The sequence below is a fragment of the Apteryx rowi genome, unplaced genomic scaffold (genome assembly GCF_003343035.1).
Source record: "Apteryx rowi isolate R43461 unplaced genomic scaffold, aptRow1 scaffold_62, whole genome shotgun sequence".
Taxonomy (NCBI): domain Eukaryota; kingdom Metazoa; phylum Chordata; class Aves; order Apterygiformes; family Apterygidae; genus Apteryx; species Apteryx rowi.
In genome coordinates, this window is record NW_020450894.1 from 3,425,584 (window position 1) to 3,446,648 (window position 21,065).

The 21,065-nt window shown below is 37.4% G+C and overlaps 1 protein-coding gene across 3 annotated transcripts in view; it reads left to right on the plus strand.

Moving 5' to 3' along the window:
• MTPN (myotrophin) overlaps positions 1 to 21,065 on the plus strand; it is a 51,528-nt gene that overhangs the window by 19,850 nt on the left and 10,613 nt on the right. For 2 of the 3 annotated variants that reach the window (XR_003256362.1, XM_026083909.1), the window contains exons 3-4: positions 8,692 to 8,805; positions 9,934 to 10,017. Coding sequence is in view for 2 of the 3 variants with exons in the window: in XM_026083909.1 (XP_025939694.1) it covers positions 8,692 to 8,805; positions 9,934 to 10,017 (198 nt within the window). In the remaining variant the exon portion in view is untranslated. Of the gene's footprint in view, positions 1 to 8,691; positions 8,806 to 9,933; positions 10,018 to 20,685; positions 20,783 to 21,065 lie in introns of those variants that run through there. The other variant, XM_026083910.1, reaches the window with a different exon arrangement.

A 21,065-nucleotide genomic window follows, 5' to 3' on the forward strand; every position in this document is an offset into this window, starting at 1 on the left:
TAGTATTCTCAATATCCAGTGAGATAGTCCAAATAGCTCATCCTTAAGTTTTAACTTTTCTTTACAGAAAAAGGATCTTCTCACTCTTCTCCCTTCCCATTCAAATTATATCAATAAAGTTACATTGCTTTATTTAAAATGTCAAAGTTATCTAATAGCCTGTAAGAACTGCCATCTTTGGTGTGCAAAAAGATCAGACTAATGCAGCAGACTGTACAGCGAGGAGTTCTTTTCCAGGATAATGGAGATTGGAATTACCCACTAATACAGTTCCTGTTGGATGTTTTCCTGCACTGTGAAGACATCTGACCACATAAAATCCATTTTTGTTCATTAAGGTCAGAAGAAAAGGGTATTTGAAATGGGGAGATGGAGTTATTTCTGGGAGATGGTGTAATTTCTGGATGATAGGGTAAGTGCAGATGGGGATATGGAGTTAAGTCTTGGATAGTGGTCAGAGTGTAAGGACAGAGAGGGACATGCACAGCCAGGTATGCATGTTGTCCCTGAACTGATAGCTGAGCACAGTGCACGGACTCCCATGAGTATGCCTTCTCAAGCCTAGCTTGACTGATGCTGACTCTTGTACACTGATTCCCAGGTGGATTTGTTAGGGCGAACTCCATATCAAAGTGGATATACTGCAAATTTGAGTTGTTTTTGAAGTCTGTGTAGCTCTAAGTCAAGCAGAAGAATGCATATTGCAACAGTCTGTTGATTCTTCTGCCATATAGTGACAATTCAATCTTGATTGGGTTGGCTTTTTTGATTGAGCATCTGCGAATGTCAGGTGACTATATAAAACTGCCACTTACAGCAGACCCAATCGTAGTCCTTCAGCTGACTGTCTTGTCTGCCATACCTATCCAACAACTGACTTCACTGAGTTTTAATATTAAGCTTATAAAAGCACAGGTACATTTCAGTATCTCTACGTGAGAAATTAAGCAGTCTGACAATGAGTTAATGACATTAAGGTTGGAAAAAGTATTTCTAATGCTGAAAGAGTATTTTAATGCCACCAGAATTTCAGCTCCCACTCTACTAAAACAGTTAATCTATGCAATAGGATTTAATGAGGATTTACTTTTCAGTTGCTATTCCTGTAGTGGAACTACAGTGTAAATCCCATGCCAACTACTGATTTCTGGTGTGTTCGAGTGCCATGTAGTGAATCAGATGAAGGAACAGATTCAGCTGGAAAAAAGAAAAATGGTCAGGTTAATTCAAATTGAATAGTTTCTTGCCGGATTTATTGTTCAGCCACTAATTCTGATGCAGGGGTGGGAAGGGTAAAATTGTGACTAGAAATAGTGATACTGTGACTGTCAAGAGGAAATGAGTGCTAAACTGGTTGTGGAACTATGGCATTAGTAGCATGGCAGTAATGCTCTAGAGCAACACTACTGGCAAGCTACAGTGCCCAAGTGAATAGCCTTGTGCTAGCTCAGAATTGGTTTCAGTTAGGGTGCCTCTGTAAAGTAAACCCATGATTGAAGCACTTAAGGGTATGCTATAGGGATGCTAGAGTGGCTCTAGATGAGTTTAGCTTTGCCTATGTGGCTTTAAGTGTTGATGCTTTTGAAACTGGCAGGAATTGGGAAAGGAGCAAGTTAGCAGATAGAGCTAGATCAAGTGAGATATGGAATACCGTCTGTCTTAATGTAGCCAAGAGAAAAAGTGGGGGCTATTCTAGAGGGTACTGTCACAATAAAAAATTGCCAGTTTGGTGTGACTTAATCTGCCTGAAAGGTAATAAGCTTTAAAACTCAGAATTTAGTAATAAACTTTTTCATTCAACAATTTTAAGGAGCTGATGTCATACTGTATTTTAGGGACAAAGTCAGTAAAATATAATTCATTCTTATAACTTGGGCTGCAAAAGAACAAGGAATTAATTTTGGCAGAACTCATTCAAGGCAGCTGTTAAGGTGCAGATCCTTCCAGATAACTTTGGGACATCCAGCAGGCCTGACAGGAGGCCAGCTTGGCTGAACAGGGAAATCCTCTCTGAGCTCAAACACAAAGAGGAGAAGTACGAAAAGTGGAAGTGGGGAGAGGGTACCCAGGAAGAATGTAGACGCTTTCCCCAGGCATGCAGGGACAAAACTGGAAAGTCCAAAGCTTGACTGGAGTTGAACTGGAAAAGGATGAGAGATGCAACAAGGGTTTCTGCGTAGGTATATTGGCAGGAAAAGAGAAGACAAAGGAAAGTGACATCCTGCTGAAAGGAACAGATGACCTAGCTATGAAAGATGGGAGAAAGGCTGAGGTATTCAATGCTGCATTTGCTTCATTCTTTGTAGGTAAGCTCTGCTGTCAGGATTCTTTAGATTTGAAGTAATTTCCTCTATTGTGGGTAGTGAGCAAGGGATCATTTAAACTGGATGCATACAAGTCCATGGGACTGGATGCATGCATCCAAGAGTACTGACAGATCTGACTGACATCATTGTGAGGCTTTTTTTTTTTTCCCTAATGTCTTTCTACCATGACCTTTCAGTCATGGCAACTAATAACAGTCCCTAGTGACTGGAAAAAGGCATGTCATGCCCATCTTCCAAAAGGGCAAGAAGGAGGATCTGTTGAGTGATAGGCTGGTCAGGCTCACTTCAATCCTTAGGAGGATCATGGAGCAAATCTTTCTGGAGGTCTTTTTCAGACCCCAAAAGAACAGAAAAAATGATCGGGAGCAGCCAGCACAGTTTAAGAATGACAAATCATGCCAGACAAACCTGATGCCTTCTCTGATGATTTTATGCTCATAAATGAGAAAAAGGGGAGGTTTCATTTGGATATAATAAAAATATTTTCACTATGGATAATTAAGCACTGGAACAGGTGTTCAAACCAACATTCTAAAGGACTTTCAAGTCCCAGCTAGAGAAGGTCCTGAACAGCCAGGTTTGAATTGTGTGTTGACCCTGCTTTGAGCACAGGGCTGGACGAGTGACCTCCTGAGGTTCATTCCAACCTGAATGGTTTTGTCACTCTGTTTCAGTGGGCAAGGGGAAGACAGTCAGTGTTGTTTATTTTTTATGTGGTCTACCGTGCATCTTTGTAGCCAAACTGGGAAAGTGTGGACTACTAGGTAGGTGAAAAACTGGCTAGACCATTGGTCTCAAAGTGTCTGTAGTTCAAAATCCAGCTGGTGACTGTCTACAAGTAATGTTTTTTGGGTTTGGTCCTGGGTTTGATACTACTTAAATATTCATCAGTGAGTGGGATGAAATATGCCCTCACTGGGTTTGTAGATGATACCAAATTGGGGGGAAGTGTTTGATAATGTAGAAGGTAGGACTGCTACTCAGAGGGACCTCAACAAGTTGGAGGAGTGTGCTGACAGAAACCTCATGAATTTTGAGAAAGTCAGATGCAGAGCCCTGCATGGGGATGGAATAACCTCATGTATCACTACAAGCTGGGGACTAATTGGCTAGATAGCAGCTTTGCAGAGAGAACCTTGGTCCTGATGGACTGAGCAAGTTGCAGATGAGTTGCTTTGCATTGTTGAAAGTCAGTTATGTTGGGTTGTAAGCAAGTTGAGGAAAGTGATTATTCCCTTCTCCTCAGCACTTGAGCCCACATCTGAAGTAATGTGTCCAGTTTGCTGCTCCTCGGTATAAAAGACGTAAACTGGAGTTAGTTCTGAGAAGATGTTGAAGGGGGATAGATTGTATGATATACAAGGAGAGGCCCAGGGACCTGGATTTGTTCAGCTTGGAGAAGATAGTCAAAAACAGGGATTTAATAGCAGTCTTCCACTATTTAATGCAGAGTTATAGAGAAGGTGGAGCTAGACTTCTCTCAGAGGTGTTCAGCAAAAGGACGAGATGCAACGGTCACAAGTTGCAATGAAGTAAATTTTGGTTGGACACAAGTCAAAAAGATTCTGCGCTGTGGCAGTGGTTAAGCACTGGAAAAGGTTGACTGTAGAGGGTGTGTAATCTCCACTGTTTGAGATTTTCAAAACTGAACTGGGCAAAGCCCTGAGCAATCTGATCTGACTTTGAACAGAAATTGGACTGGATAATCTCTTGAGGCCCCTTCTGACCTTACTTTTTCCTGATTCTATTCTCTTTTCTCACTTCTGACAACCTAACAGTTTGGCATTTAAAAATTTGGACAAAACTGAGGTTTCACCTTAAGAGTGTTTCGCCTCAAATCTTTTGTGTGATAAAGGTCAGAGGGAGAAGTAAATTCTTGAGAGTACTCTCAAAATTACAGACTAGAAGTTGGCTGGAAGAGATCTTTTGATGGATTAAGTTGCTCCCTCACAGATAGTGCCTTTGGAGGACTCTAAAATTAATGCTATTAGAGTGTGTGTGTGGGGGGGGGTTGTTTGTTTGTTTTAAGAGAGAACTTCTGAAAGCATTTTGAACTGAGCTTTTTGTGTTTTTGTTCCTGGCCTTCAGTGAAAAGCTGATAGCTAACTTTCAGTTGAAGCTGTTGCTTCAAGTCCTTGTAAATGGATATTCTACTGTTATCCATGTATGAGTTTTCTAACTGGAACATAAAATCAGCATGTTACATCTTCTTTCATGCTGCCTTGTTGTTCAAACCAATGTTCTGAAGGGTAATTGGAGATTGAGAGAGGCTTTTCTTCCCTGTAATTAGATTTTAATAGAGAGCATTTAAGTAGATACCTGCTAACTGCTGGTTTTGAAGTTTCGTGTGTTGATCTGGTTCTTAATGTTACCAAATAGTTGGTGCCCTAGGTCCTTGATCTGCATAGAAAAACATATTACTGATGTGGTTTATGCCAGACTCAGCCTTAAATGTTTAACTACGCAAACTAAATGTATTCTGAAAAGTTGTTAAAAGAGGTGATCTTCTCTTTCCTTTTGAAAGGACATTCTTTTTCCCCAGCTTTGCACAAACAGCTGCACAATTGCTAATGAACTTATAGGATGACCTTCCCTACAGAAAATAATCTTCTTTCAGGAGGAGTGTGGCCTTTGAAGGTATATTTTATTCAGAAGTTGATATGAATCTCAGACTCTGGATTAATTCTCCAAAGTATTCTCATAACTACTAATCTTGTTGCTGCTCTGTTAGACTCTAGAAGAGGGCAGAAGTCCCATTAAAAACTTCCTAGAAGAACTGCTCTGTCCCTGTGCTTTTTGTCTAATATCTGTAAGATTTTGTTCTTGAGGACATAAAGGAAAGCCATGCTCTGCTTTGGCAATCCATATGGGCTCTACAGAATATGGTGTGTGTGTGTGTATGCATGTTAAAGAAAATCTTTAGTAGCTATTTAGTACAGTCTCTACTTCGGTCTACCAAGTTATTGGTCACTTTGCTGTCACTGAGGTCAGTATTGAGAATTGTTATTTGATGGTAAGATCACTGGTACCTAGGTTTAGAGCATTCAATGTGTTATCTTTGGCAGATATTATTCAGAATGTAGTAATTTCAGAAGCTATGGAGAGAGAGCTCCATTCTCTCATTGCTCTGGATTTTTGCTTCCTGTGCTGTTTCCTGCCTTGGTGTGTTAGCAGGAGATATTATTGGGAGACCTCTTCATCTCATGCTGTTGGCATAATTAGCCATATCTTCACCAGAGTTTGTTTTTTGTTAACTGGAGAGGACTTGAGAAACTTTACCTTATATTTGTATTTACCTTTCTTCTGTCTTATGAAGATGTGAATCAGGATTGGAGCTTGCTGCTATAGCTACAATATATATATAATTCCTTTGTGAAGGTTGTAAGTCCTTGGATTCTCCAGCATGTATTCATTCACTTTTTGGACACCACCATATGGAGAAGATGCATTTCTTGAACAAAATGTGGTCTGTCATGGCTGACCAGTCTGTCAAAAATGAGAACTCAACTGCTCGCCTAAGTCAGCATCTCTCCCTGGCTTAGCTGAATCAAGTACTTCAAGTGAAAGAGCAAGAAATTCCACTTTGTATTGCTCATCTACTGAAGACAAAAATCAACACCCACAGGATTAAACATCCTAAGCTTGAAGGAAAACAGCATCTTGTTTAGATATCTTTGACAACCTTATCTAGGATGCTAGATGTGTTGCACATCACTGTCTAGACAGGATTTAATCTCTCTGTATGAAATGGATTGACTTGTCTTTCATCCCTGCTTGCTTACGTCTTGTGTTGGGAGTAGGGAAGGCTGGATGAGTATTAATTTTTATAGCATTCAGGAGTCTGTTTTACAGTGGCTTTCCACACATGTAAAACAACTGGATGTTTGTCTCTACTTACTGCAGAACCTAGGAGTACTTTTTCATTTTTGCAACTCAGGATATTTTGGCTTTGTTAATTCAAACTAAAACATTCTGATGTTATAATTCAACTTTGGGTGCTGTTGACAGAGTTTCTTAGTGTTAGTATTCAACTCTAATCTCTTTGGGGCATCTTTATTTGTAGACGTCATGCTAGGTTCTTCCCTATGAACAAGCTTTCATCATCTTTAAGGGAAACTTAGAAAACTCAGCAGTGTGTTCTCTTAAGTTCATTGTCTAGCAGGAATTTATTCTATAACCAGTTTAGGAAAGAACAGCAAGATCTGTGGGGTTTTGTGTGTGTAAGCCAATGAAACAATATTTATAAATGTAAGACAGAGGAGTTTTGCTGAACTATCCTAATTTCATAGCATTCCTGTACTTTTGAAGAAATAATGATTCAATGTTTGAATATGAACTTTGTACCTTTACTGTGTGCTGTCCTAGGAGTTAGCTTGCTTGTCCTTCTCCCTTATTTAGCATTTAGCATGTCAGACATCAGTTTTTTGAGTGTTTTCAGATAGTGATTATATAACTGTTATATGGTTGGCTTCTTATATTTGCACATCCCAGTCCTGATGTATCTGCAAAGACCATGTGTTATTTAAGTGCCAGTTGTTTTATAATTGGTGGGAAATGGTGAGGCTTAAATAAGAATGTGTAGAGCTTAACTAGATCGGCCAAGTATGCCACTTCCTCTACATGCTTTTCAGACTCGCATGATTATTTTTATGCTGTTAGTGTATTGTGATCTGGCTAATTACTTTGGAACATATTCCATATTAACATATTCCCACTGGTGTGTTGTTCTGAAGTTCAGCAAAATAAGGGAGAAGAGAAACAATATTACAAAACTTGCATAGCAGAGAACAATGTTCAATGGTAAGGTTGTCACAGATAAGACTGAGGGTTTAACTGATACTGAAACTTTGCATTTTTAACTGTTTTAGTGTTGAGTATCCATAGCTAAGCTGTGGTGGACTTTGCTTAGAAGTTCTACTTGTAGCCTGTTCTGAAAATCATAAATAAATGTAAAACTAACATCCTTGATGTACAACATTCTTCAGAAACCATAACCTTGTTTCAGGATCAGTAACTCCAGTTGTAGGTTTTTTCATCAGGTTTCCTCTGTTGAAGCTTTTATGCCACTTTGAAGCCAGAACCTTCAGAAATGTGAGAACATAAAGTCCTGCTCTCTGAGACCAGAGAATGTGCAGAATCAGTTCTGATTAAACGCTTGAAGTTAGAATACTGTTTTGTTGTTTTGACTTTCAGCAGTGTATATTATGAAGGGAGCTGAACATACTGTTGTTGGTAAGACAGGAGAGAAGAATTCTGAGATGTTTTTGTTGCCTGGCCTGCAATATAAAACCCGGACAATATAGAACATCAGATGCAGAATAAGCTTTCCTTCTGACAGTAATCTGCCCTTCTGCTCTTGGAAGGGAGCTGCTCTCTGGAAGATATGTTTCAAGTATTTCATTTTATGAATTTTCTAAGGGCTTTGGTGGGTGTGGGTAAGGAAACTGCAGGGATTCTATAGAGAAGTGTGAGTTGGTGCTGCAACTGAAATTCTCCTGACATGTTTTTCTGAAGGGAGACACAAATTGAGGCAAGATGCTAAACTAATAGCCACGTCCTAAAGTACTGAAATCACTTGCACAAATGAAACAAAAAGTCATTTACCACATAGCTTGTCAGTATTTGATGTCCAGTGCTTTCTTGGCATGGCTAAAGTATAGCAAATCAGTTTATCCTGATTTGCACAACACAGGGTGAGGAAACAAAGCTGATTAGGTACTCACTAAATTAAGTTCTATTTACGCCTTAAGTGATGTCTCAATCTGCTGATATAAGTGGTGTTAGAATATAACTTCCTGTGTCCTAATTTGACTGACTGTCTTCAGACTTTTGTTTCTGTCATATAGAATTGGCAGATGCTATTTGTAAAATAGAATGGACAGTTTCATAATTGGGTTTTGAATTATGAATATTTGTACTTGCTAGTAGTTATGACGCTGACTTCTGCGTGTTGTTTCTCAGTGTGTAAAACCTGAATAAATATAAAAGCAAATAAAGTAACTCAGAGTAGCCAGATGAAAGTTAGGAGCAGGCAAAAATGCCTGTGTTCACTTGTTTTCAAGCTCCAATGAATTCTTTTATGAGAGTTCATTTGGGCAATCACTACATTTTGAGATGCAATATGGAAGAAACTTAGGTTGTCATCATACAGTCTTAAAGGTGTACAGGAAGAGGGGAAGGAAATAAAGCAGATTGATTTTCATTTTTCTTAGATAATGACTTAATGTTTAATGGCTTAAATGTTTGGATAGAATGTTCTTCAGCATACCTGAGGTGTTGTTTGTCTTTTTTTCTCTCTTCTCCAAGCTCTTATTGGTGTGATAACTAGCTAAAAATAGCTTACTAGATTCTTTTTACATTGAAGGGTGAAGATGTCAACCGGACACTTGAAGGTGGGAGGAAGCCTCTACACTATGCAGCAGACTGTGGACAGCTTGAAATTCTGGAATTTCTGCTATTAAAAGGAGCTGATATTAATGTATGTACTTTAATTTCCAAAAAGAAGTTAGAATCTTTTTTAATCTTTCATAATCTTTTCATATAAGAGATTGGTATAAATGACTAAATAGTTACTTAAACTATTTGATGTAGTTAAGAATATTGAGAAGTATTCTGCTACCTGGAAGCTTCAAATGACATTTAGTAGACATTGTTACATTTTTGGATATATTATGAAAAGTTGTTAATGTCTTTAAAAAATCAGATTTAATTTGACTTAAATCAGAAATCACACCTAAATAAAAATGACATGAAACACATGAAATTTGTTGGAAGGGACATCAGAAGATATCATGTGCCTTTTGCCAGGATAGGATCAACTCTACTTAAATTGTTGTGCTTTTCTTTTTTGCAGGAGATTCTTACTTGAAGAAACTTAGTCGTTCTGCTGTAGCTTGACATGCATGATTTTTGTCATGAAAAGATTTGGCTGGGCTGTAGTTGATGCTCCTGAACAGTGTAGCCCTCAATAAAGTTTCTAAATACTTTAACCATAAATACCAAACACTATGCTTTAGAACATCTGCCTGAAAATTAATGTACAGAACATCTTAACTTTAATCCTTGACAAAATGGCTTGGTTTTTTTTCCTTGGTTTCTGGAAAGATTAGCCCTTCCTCAGGAGTCCTCCTAATTCAGCACAAAATGGGGGAAAAAATAAGAACATTTCAATTGCTCTATTTCTTATTCTTTCACAGGAATATAGAGAGAAAAAAGTCCAAAGAACCTTTTCATCCAAAACATGCCGTATTTGAAACTAAATTGTCTGAGAAATGGGAGAATCAGAAGTAGCATTTTTAAATTAGGCAACATGTCAGCTACAAACAAAGCGATTTCTGTCACTGACTCTTTTTTTTTAAGGTAAACTTTGGGATACCTGAAAGCCTTATGGAAGGAATAGCTTGTTGCTCTGAATGGTTTTTATATCATGACTTCTCTCATATGAAAGCAGAGTAAAAAATTCTAAGGGAATGCATTTCTGGGGGGAAAAAAAATCCTTTAAAAAATCCTTTACTTCACTCAACTGTTGACAAAACAATTAAAGTTAAGTGAGACCTTTTAATGCTGTGTGAAATTGTGCTTCAAATAACTGTGTCTCAATTTACAGGCTCCAGACAAACATAATATCACACCACTCCTATCAGCAGTCTATGAGGGCCATGTTTCCTGTGTGAAATTGCTTCTGTCAAAGGTGAGATACAATTGTTCAGAACATATTACCTATTAGTGAAATGTATTACTGTGGTGTTGTTTGTTTTTTATAAGATTATGCTGCCCCAGGTGGGTTCAAAACTTCAAAGGCTGTTTATGTTGCTTAAACCAGTGAGGGAACTCTCACTATAGACAAAATAACTGAAGGAGAAAGTTCTAGGACTTGGGCACTGCAGCAAAGGTAGTAGTGACCACCAAGACAGTATTGTGAGCTTTTTGGCTAGGGAGGAATCAACAGCAAATCAGCCAAGAAAAAAAAGTTCATTCTTTCAGCAGACAGGGAGGAGTGGGATTTAGCTTTGGCAGCTACTTAAGTTGTCTCAAATCATGGGATCACTGCTGTGAAGTTACTCAGAGGTGTGGTTTCCCTCTGCTTGTGCCAGATGTCTGAAAACCCATCTGGGGTAGGGAGGGGAGAAGTAAAACCAGGAAGAAGACAAGGTTTCTCTGCTATAGAGCTTGTAAATTTTGTCCTGGACAGAATAAGCTTAATCTGGTTTTGGTCTCCCTTTTGATTCATATTGCAAAGGTGGTCCATTTTGCAAAGCACTAGTTAAGTCAAGCAGTGTTTTGTCTGCGTTCTTATATGCGCTTTCTTGTTAGAGCTCACTGTCCTTGAAAAAAGGAGATTAACAGCGGTGCATTTGCTGTGTATAAACCTACTGAAATTATTTGGCCCAAAGAGGATAGACTTCTTTCATGTTTTGTGTAACATTTTCATATGTTAGCTTCCAAGGTAAAATGACTTCCTTAAAATTGACTTACACTGTATGACTTGAACTCTGTTTCTCTTCTTCACTTCTGTAACTTTGTCTAATATTAGCTATGCTTTTTGCGAAGAATGTTATGACTTCTAATTTCAAAAAGCTTCAAATGATACATCCGTCTTCTCTACGGTGTTGTGAGGACTGACCCTTTACTTTAGGACCTAAGAAAACTAACACATGTATACAATCAATAATTTGATATTTAATTAGAATTACGAGTTGATCGCTTATCTTCATGGGGTATGTGAAAAATAGTGTGTGTTTTGCTGGGTAAAGTATATAATTAACTAGGTAAGAGAACAAACTTATTTACAAGTTTTCTGAGCTGCTGTTCTTGCATAGTTTGCAGTTGAGGTACATTAGACATACTCAGATGCAGACTTTTGTCCTCAGAGCACCTGTCTGGTTCCTAACAGCATTTCTGATACAAGCTCAGTTTGGGGAATTTAGCTTCAGAAGCAGACTCGTAAGGTCTAATCAGTATTTTGGTGCTTGACTTCTTGTTCCTTGATGTTGGGCTTATTGCTAGCTCAGAAGGCTTGATTTCTCTTCCTTTAAAATCCAGACTTCCTCTGAGAGTGGTCCCTTTTAGATACTAAATGATGGACCACATGGGGCAATGATAGATCCTTCTAATGATGGATCACATGGGGGAATCTGTTGCAAGGGAAGTGTGCATTCTTTGTAGGTTCTTCAGTTTTCAAACCAGAATGGAAGAGTACAGTTCTAGATTGGTAAACTTCCTCTGCTTTGGATTCCAGTAGCCAGGACAAATATCAAAATTTCTGCGTGTGGTTGTAATAATATCTCTACCCTGTGGCCTGAAGTGATTTACATGCATTTGGTACTGTATTCCGATGAACAGTAAATTGCTAGTGAACTGAATCACTAAATCTTGCTTTTGTGCTTAACACACCTGGGACAGTAGTGGAAGGTTGTGATTTAAAGGGAATGTGTTATGATGAGAGAGCTTTTAGCAGTACAGTTTTTCAATATGTAAAGCTTGCATGCTTTGGATGGAGTTGGCAGATTGGCACCTTGTATTACTGTGATCACTTTTTTGACCCCTAATTAAATTAATAGTTAAAGCTCCCACATGCTACTATTTTGTAGATTAATGCAATTGGTCTACTTGGACTTTAATGGTTAAAATAAGACAAACTTACTAAACTGTTAAAAGAACTGGGGTGTTTTAATCTAAGAGAAATGTCAGTGTCAGTGACTTTGCTTCAGAATTTCTATGCTGTTTTTGTTTAGTGTATGCTTTTGTACACAACTGGAATTGCATCAGTGTTCATATGGCTCTGTGATATTATGTAATGAAACTTGAAATAAAGATCTTGAGAGTAAGGTTCAGGTTAGGCTTTGAGATATGTTAAAGAAAAAAGGATATGTGTGTTTTATAAATACTATATATGCATTATTTAAAAAAAAAAGCCTTTATCCCATGTTGTATTTTTTGCCATTTTGTGCTTTACATCCTTTTAAAAAAAAAAAAAAAACCCGCCTCTGGGAGCAATGGAATCTACAAATTTTTTTTGCATGGATGTGTCAAAATTTGAGTTCATGCACAGATTTTTCTGGCATCTGATAAGGGTTTCACATACATTTCAGTCTCTTTCAGTGGGGACATTAAGGTCCTTTCTGAGCAAGCTATTTCTCACACAGTTGTTAAGAATGTATTGATGCTTATACTTGGTACAGTTTGATTGGAATTGGTTAAAGTGAACAGTCATAAAGAGGAGCCAGTCTGATAAAGATGTGCAGTGTGTGGTAAGAAAGTGAACTTACAGTAGGAAATAAAGTTAGAAAAATGTTAATGCAACTGGATCATTTGGGAACTTGCATTTATTTTCTAATTTCTTCAAGCAGAGCTAAATATATGTATTTGAACTCTTGTCACCATCTCATTCAGTTTGAAGCTGATCTTATGTTAAGAAGTTGTTCTCTCTCTTCATACAACTATCTTAGGACTGCTGTCTGAATATACGTTGTCACACTTTGTAACATAGACTGAACTCATGTTCTTTGATAGCAGATACCTGGTAGTTTATGGAAAAACTAAGACTTGCTGAAAAGCAGCATAATTCTTCAGCCAGTGTTCTTCAAAATTCTTGAAAGTTATAACACTTTACTGACTTTTTAAACTTTGTGGCTGTTTAATATCTTTCCTAGTTAGTTTTGGATTAAGGTATATTTCATGATTATTCCAGATGCAGGACAAATGCTGAATGTCCAATATTAGTGTATGTAAATAGTTGAATTGCAAGTGATAGACCAGTATATTTAAGATTATTTTTCATATTTGTTTATTCTGTTCTTTGGTTCTTTTGTAAGTATTTTTCAGTTCTGCTTTACTGCTTAGTAGATTTTTTGTTTTACATGTACCTACTTTCAGCTGGCTTTATTTACCCAGTAAGTTGATCTCTTTTTATGTGTCCTTTGTCATAGAATGTACTTACCTGTTGGACTATAAGTCGACACTCTCTGTAAAGTATTTTTAAACAGGAAAACAAAAATAATGACAATTCTTTAGTACTTATGCATTACTGCGTCAGTCAGTTTTCAAACATTGTGTATCTCCTTAGTCTGTTTGCATACAGCAAATATTTAAAAAAGGTTATGGTTAGTTTTATTGAATGAAAATTCAGTAAGTGTTCAGAGATTGTAGTATAAAATGTTGGATGCAGTTCTTGAGAATTTAAATGTTTTAAGCTAACGTTGTATACTGCTTTCTACAGTATTTGAATTGTGGGAATATTTTTAAACCTTTTACATGAGACTTTTGAGGTATTGAGAGGAGAAAGGATGTTCCAAGAACTGTTTCACACATCAAGTGTAAAAAAACAAACAAACAAAAAAACCCCCCAAAAAACTGTAATAAAGGAACCAAATGTGAAAAAATGTAAACTTAGTTAAAGTGACCTCAAAGATTTTGTAAACTTTGTTACTGTAGAAGTTTGATTCATCTGATGGAGGTAAGCTGTTTGCTCTTTTATATAGTATGAGGAAAAAGCTTTCTTTCAAGAATATTCTACTGAGAGTAGTAAAAGCACTAAAAACATTTAGACATGATTCACTTGCAGAGGATACTAAATATATACAAGTAGTAAAGAGATACTGAATCAAGTTTCCAAGCTCTCAGTGATGAGATTGCAGTAGCCATTTGATCTTGATCTTAAGCTGAAGTAGCCTGGGCTGCTGCGGACTTGCACTTTCTGTTGTTGGTATTGGTGGTCTTGCAGTTGCACAGTGAACAGACTATAGACCGCTGATTCAGCAAAAACTGTTTTGTTTGCCAAACAAGTTTTCAGTGGATCAGCTATCTCTACTGGTTCACTGTTCAATTGCATGAGCATAGTCTCTTGACTGGGGGAGGCACAGGTTGGAGAAGAAGAGACAGTAACCTGGACCTAAACTGATTTTGGCTGTCACAAAATGAAGCCTGAGTTAAAGCTTTGCTGGACCCCACTCAGAAAGAACTCTGTGGGCCAAACCTAGGTTTTATATAGTTAATGCAAAGCCCATGTAGTACACATCATGCTGGAACCCAGCTGAAAGCCATATATTGCCATTGAGGGACTCTATGGCGCTCTGTAGGCCACTGAAGCTTCAGGATAATGGTGATCAGACCTGTAATTAGTGATCAGTCTGTAAAATACATTGGCTTGCACTCCATAACAAAGCAGCCAAGCTGCTTCTAAGTTCTCATTAGAAACAGTGCAACTGCATTTATAAGAGATTGAACTAAACAGTCCTGGAGGACTTCTCCTGATGCAATGGCTTCCACTATTAGCACCATCTACAGAAAATTCTATTACTCACAAGAAATGTAAGTACATTAAGACTGTTGTAGAGTCTGCAGTGATGTATTCAGAGCCAGCTTAGGTCCTCCAGGACCTCTGAGAACTGCCTGCACAGGTAGTTTTATGTGTAGGCAATGGAGGGAAAGAAAGACTTGAGATTTTTGAGAGCTCCCTGAGACACCAGTCTGACAATACCATAGCAGAGTAATGCCTCGGGCAAGTCCTGTATCTAAGAAGCAGGACTTCCTACTCTGTTCTGCAGTATTTGTAAGAATATGTAGGAGAAAAGTGTAGATAAATCAGTTGGACGTGCAGATTAATTATTAAAAAAAAAAGTTTAGAATGGGCCTCAAGAAGTTATCTTCAAGTCAGTTTAAAGAATGTTGTAGCTGCAACTGATGTTTGTCTGACCTGTTCTTGAAGACCTTGAGTCAATTTGAGGAATGGCAGACATTGAAACTACTTAGTTAATTTTTTCCTCATGCTGGAGTTCAAGTTTCTGGAATTCAGTTTCAAACTCTTTATCAAGTGGTATCACCATTGTTACCGAAACATTACTTGTGGCTAGGTTTTGTCAGCTTCTGGAATGTTGCTGGGAGAGGGGGGTTGGGATGCCACCCTGCTTCTCAATCTTCTGTTTTTCAGTGGCTTGAATATATTTTAATCTCCTTTCTGGGAGAGGGAGGAAAAGAGTCTTACTAGCAACCTTAACTCTTAAATTGAGTGACATTGTTTTGGGTTAACATAACTTTAACTTAAGGTGTTGATTTCTATGTCAAAGCAGAGAAAGGAAAAAATGTTATGTGATTTGTAAATGGTACTTTCCTTGGGCAGTCTTTAATATTCTATTCTAGTGTTAAAACAGTTTTTGAGGCTGTAGTTTGATAAGAAGGAAAAAAAAAACATTTAGTGGTGTGAGCAATCTCACCAATCCTTTGAATGGAGCAATAAAATTATTTTGCGTGGCAGCACTTTGAAATGAATGAGGAATCTGGCCAGGCCTTACGAAAAGCAGCCTAGCCTGACTGACTTTATCAGGATTGATATGGGTCTGTGGAGAGAGGAGAGAACAGGACTATTTAAGGAGGCATTGCCACTGAATGCTTTGTAACATGCAACCAAGGCTTCTTTCACTGGGTCTGTTATGCTTAAATCTGCCCAACCAGATGCTTATCTTTGAAAGTTTAATTTGTGGTGTTCTGCTGAAGCTTCAGTCACATAAGTGAGGTGTGTCTACTCGGTCTGTCTTGCCCTGCTGTCCCTTCAGTGTGTGATGGGTACCCACCAGCATTAGGTGTAGAAGCTGAGGCTGCAGATCCATGTTACAGCTAAGCCAACATAAAGGTTAGTTGCCAGCAGAATGGATGGTTCTGTTCTGTCTTTTAATACTCTTACTTGTATAGTCTAATGCTTCCTTACACTGCCCTGACATTCATTTGACCCTATTGCAATTGAAATTTCTGTAGTTAGTTTCCTGCCAATTGAGGTGTCTGAACTAAAGGGTTTTTTGTTGGTTTAGTTCCTTGCAGTTGTGTATTATGGAACTGGAGATACACTGGTGCCATTTCAAAAGATGGAACAAGAACAGGGGAGCAGCTTCATGAGTAGCTGGCTGTTAAGTAAGTTTAGCTATAATGGGTCCACTGAAAAACTCTCAGTATGAGATGTCTTTAGTTTCACTTTAGCTGCTGCTTTGGGAAAATTTTCTGTGCTCTTGAAGTGTGATGTGCTTATTTTAGAGGGCGGTTTCTTGGGTTTGATTATAGCTTTTGTAGGTGTGCACTAGAACCTAGTTTGTTGCACTACTCACCTAGTCTCTACATTGCTCTCCTGTAAATTGCAGATGGTAGTTGTTTGTTGCCATGTACTAAATGCTTGCTCAGCTGCCTGTTTTTTTAGGGGAAGGATGAATTTTAGTTGAGACTAAAGAGCAAGAGACAAAGAAAGGATGTGAAGGATGAAGCTGAAGTCCTTTTAGATACCCCCATAGTAGCTCTTATACCTACACTTGCCTTGTACTGTCAGTTATAAAGGCACAAGTGGTCTATTTCTCCCTTTCCCCATACTTTTTCATGTTTACTCTTGAACTGTAGGAAAAATATTCTTGCAAGCCTGTTTGCCATCATCACTTTGAAAGCTCAGTTCCACTTTATTAGTTTTAATAAGCTGTGTGATCCTTACTTACTGTAGTATGCCCTTGTCTGGGGAAGTAATACATCCTTACAACTTCTGTTTTAAGAAAAAATTAATAAAGGCTACAGGTTATCTAGCCCATTGCCTTGCCTCTATTCCTTCCTTCCTTTTTTCCATATGAGTCTGCATACTTTGGTACAACATAAAATTTCTAGAAATCTAAGTTTCAGCAGCAGTTTATGTTGGGACATTTCTGTTTGGAAGCACCTGATCTCAGTAAATCACATTGCTGCTTGGCTGCACAGTTTCATTGTATAGGAAATGTACTTGTAACTCAATATTTGCATTTTCTAACGGCAAGAAATCTGCTAATGCCTTACTTTCAGCAAAAGATAAAAATGCTAAGAAACATGCTAGGCAAAATAATCCAAATAACCACTGATTTGGGATGATGCGATGGTTTTGACCTTTATATGGAAAGTAATGCTCAGCTGTAATTGTAGGGAAGATGATAACATGGTAAGACATAGAGAACTGAAATGAAATAGTCTTGAAAAAGAAGCTGCAGCTGCACGCTCAATGAGAAGGGGTTTCACTGGCAGAAAGTCCAGAGTATTACACCTACTAAAACAGGGAATACCTTACTACTACTTCTCTTCTAGTGCAATTTCAGGCAACTGGGGTTGATTATTTCTGGAGAGGTTTAGACTTCGTAGATCTTATTTTCTGCTTCTCCCCTTTTTCCCCCTGAAGAATCCATTAAATTCTGTCTTGGATCAACCACAGCTCCAAATTATGCCATAGTTACATTTTCTAACCTAGCTGGAGGCCCTGTGGCATTGGCTACATATTAAAACTGGGGCAATATTAAAACTATAGAGGAGCTCTTCCTTAATCTGGTGTGTGTTCTAGCACTTCTGGTACTTTTTCCAAATTTCTGTGTCTGGAGGGTATGGAGAGCTCTGTCGGCCAAGCGTTTCAGCTGCAAGTTCCTTAGAATCTATGCAAGCATTTAAAGTTTAAACAAACTTTAAATGTTTTGATTTGATCTTGGGGAACACATCCATCAAAAATGGCAAGTTAAGTACTGTGAAACTTTCTCAGTGTTCCTGAATCATTTGATGGAAGTTCCTGGTGGACTTTACAGGGAGTATTTGAAATGTGGTTTAATTTTTATTAGTGGTTGCAAATGAGTACTGCAGTCAGCTTAAGCCGTAATTTTGTAGTTCCAGAAAATGTAAAGCTTTATCATGCTGCTTTTACTACTGGGCAAATGCTTTGTTCACTGTTGAAGGGTTTAGTTCTTTCAGGTTTTGACCCACTGTAATGGTGGTGTGCCTTTAACCCCCAATGCTTTTATGTAGTTCTCTTTTTACTCTATCCATGAAGCACAGAACAAAGCATTTTGTTGAATTGTTGTTTTATGATTAAGGTACTTAATCATTAATTCAATTAAGGCCTCACACATTGCCCTAATTTGTGGCTGTATTCAAGTTCAGACATTTCTTCCATTATGAAAAATCAAATGTAACCAACATATGATTATTTTGCATAAAGAACACATCTTTCATTGTTTAAAACAAAATAAAATAGTTGTCTGACTTTGCTCACATAATTATAATGCATACGTAAAGTTACTACTAAACACCTAATGTGACTTAAGGACAGACATACTTACTCTAGTAGTAGTTTCTCAAGAGGTAAATAAGTAGTTTCTCAGAAGTGCCTGTGTTACAAACTTTCTTCTAAGGTTTGCATTTCAGTGATGACTTCCCATTGCCTTGTTTAGATGCTTTAATTCTGGAAAATGCATTGCTCAGTTTGATTTCTTACATTGTAAGAAAGTAATGGGCAGTTTAAAAACTTAAAACTGACATTGCAAGTGATTGAATGTTTTCAAGCACTGATGTAATGCTAATTAGTGATCAGCCATAATCAATTACAGGAACAGTTGTGGTCACCTCTGGTTTAGGTCTGCCTGATATCAGCTAAAACAAAGCATTGATAAGACACTAATTTAAACTTGAAGATCAAAAAAAAAGCTTTTGTTGATGGGTGTAAAATCTTCAAATGCTATCATCTTCCCAAACCTTTAAAGTTTAACGCTTCAGTGCTGATCTAAAAATCTTGAATTCATTATAAAACTGAAACATAGTTAATTGGATTTTTTTTTATATATATGGACTTTCGAAAAGACCACATCTTACATTTGGGCAGAAGATTTTAAAGTGCAATATCTAAGCTGCTGTTATGCTTGCTAGATCATCTTCTGCAAAGTTTAATTGTTTTTGGATATGGTATGGCTTGTATTTCTTAGCAGCTTGGCTAATGAAAAGATCGGTCTAATTCCCAAAATTCACAATGACCTTCAAGAACACTTCAAATTACCATAGTAAGAAGAAAAAGCTGTATATTTTATCAGATTGTGGTTTCACAGTATAACTAAGCAGTTGATAGTAACAACTCTTCTATAAAGTTTTCAGTAAATCTAAAACACTGACCTGAGGTGTAGAATACATTTCTTCGGGATAGGATAAATGTTTGTGCTCCAAGAATAAATGAGCACTCTATCCTTCTAGCTGGACTTCTAATTGATTTTTTTTTTTTTTTTTGAGCACACTACAAGGGTGCTTTTTCTTTTGATTTGGATAGTTAGGAGGTATTTGATCCATTTTTCCAGGTTTGCCATTAAAGAATAACTGCACTAGTTATGAAATACACACTTGGGCTCTCTATCACACAAGTTCTTCCCACGGTTTTTCCTCTAATAAAGCTGGAGTTTTGTCTTGCCCCTCTGGGTTAGAGACAGTGTAGAATTGTAGAATTTATTAATTGGGATTTGAGCCAAATAAACTAGAAAGAAATGAGACAGAGACCCAAATAACATTCAAGTTCTAGTCTGACTTCTCAGAGATCAAACTCTATACTCAGAAGTATTTTAAAATCCTGAACAGTATCTTGATTTTAAAGGGGCTATTGTGAGCCTGTGCTTTTTCTTAGGGTTCTTAGGTTTAGATCTCCAAGTCTCTTCTGATATACTGGATAGAGTTATAAGATGCCTAAAATGTTGCTATAAATGTTCTCTGCGGCAGTTGTTACTGTTCTCTGCACCAGTGGTGAAAGTATTGCTGAGCAAGTCTAACAATTTAACAATACAAAATGGTATCAGTACTCAAAGATTGAAAGACCTGTGTACTAAAAAACACAGTGGCTGAAACAGTTTTACTCACCTCAAAAAGGAGTGGTTGAACTAACTTTTACTTAACATTTGAGATAGCAACAAAATACGCTGCAGAACTTTCTTGTGTAGGGAGCAATTATAAATAAAGTAATATAATAAAAATAAAGTAATAAAATAAAGTAATTTTATTGTGTATTAAAGAAGATTGTTTTCAGTAACTTTGCAGTCAAGCAAAAAATATAGTAATAACTTTACAAAAGTGAATGATTTGGGGGCATGAGAATGCTTTTTGCTAAGTATAATCTTGTTAATTAAAACTTACATTTCCATTTGAAAGCTCAGAATGATCTCTCTTCATGGGGAAGACTGAAAAGGAGAAACTCACCTAGATTATTTTGTCTAGGGTAACAGAAGACTGAAAGGTGGATAGCAATTTTCATAATCTTATTTGAATAATCACCATTGTTCTCATATTCCAGTTGCTCAAAGCAAAAACAGGAATAGAAAAGGTCAAAGTTCTAGTTAGAACTTCCTCCACAGACCTTATGTACTCACATCTCTCAATATATTGAGATAAAAGAATTGAATTGAAGTGGTACGGGGGGAGGGTATTGATCACTCCCTAATACCATAGTATCTCAGTTAACCAAGTAGCTGTATTAGTTTAGTTCAAATTTTCAACCATCACACTCTAGCTGGTTTGATGTTACGTTCCTATTTGATAGGTTTCACTTTAACGTCTCTTGTTTCTTGACTTTCAGGGATCAGTTCATCTTTACAGGATGGGTGTTTTTTGCCAAAAAAAGTGAATACATAAAAAATGCTGCATACAATTTCTTTATATGGTACAAGCAGTAAGTATGTGTAATAACATAAAGAAAACCATTTTTGCAGGCATGGCTAAATATTAAGTGTGGACCAGCTTGCTAATAATTTTTATATTGAATGTGAGTTCTGTCAATTCAGTAACTAAGAAATTGTCCCATTCTGATTTTGTTTGTCACCTGTTATGTGTAGTGTGATTATCTCAATGGCTTGCAGCTGCTAAGTTCCCAGTAACAGGTTTGCTGTATTGGGTGATCTGTTCCACCTTTTAAGATAACTGAGACATATCCTTTAGACAGAATTAACATAAAGCTAG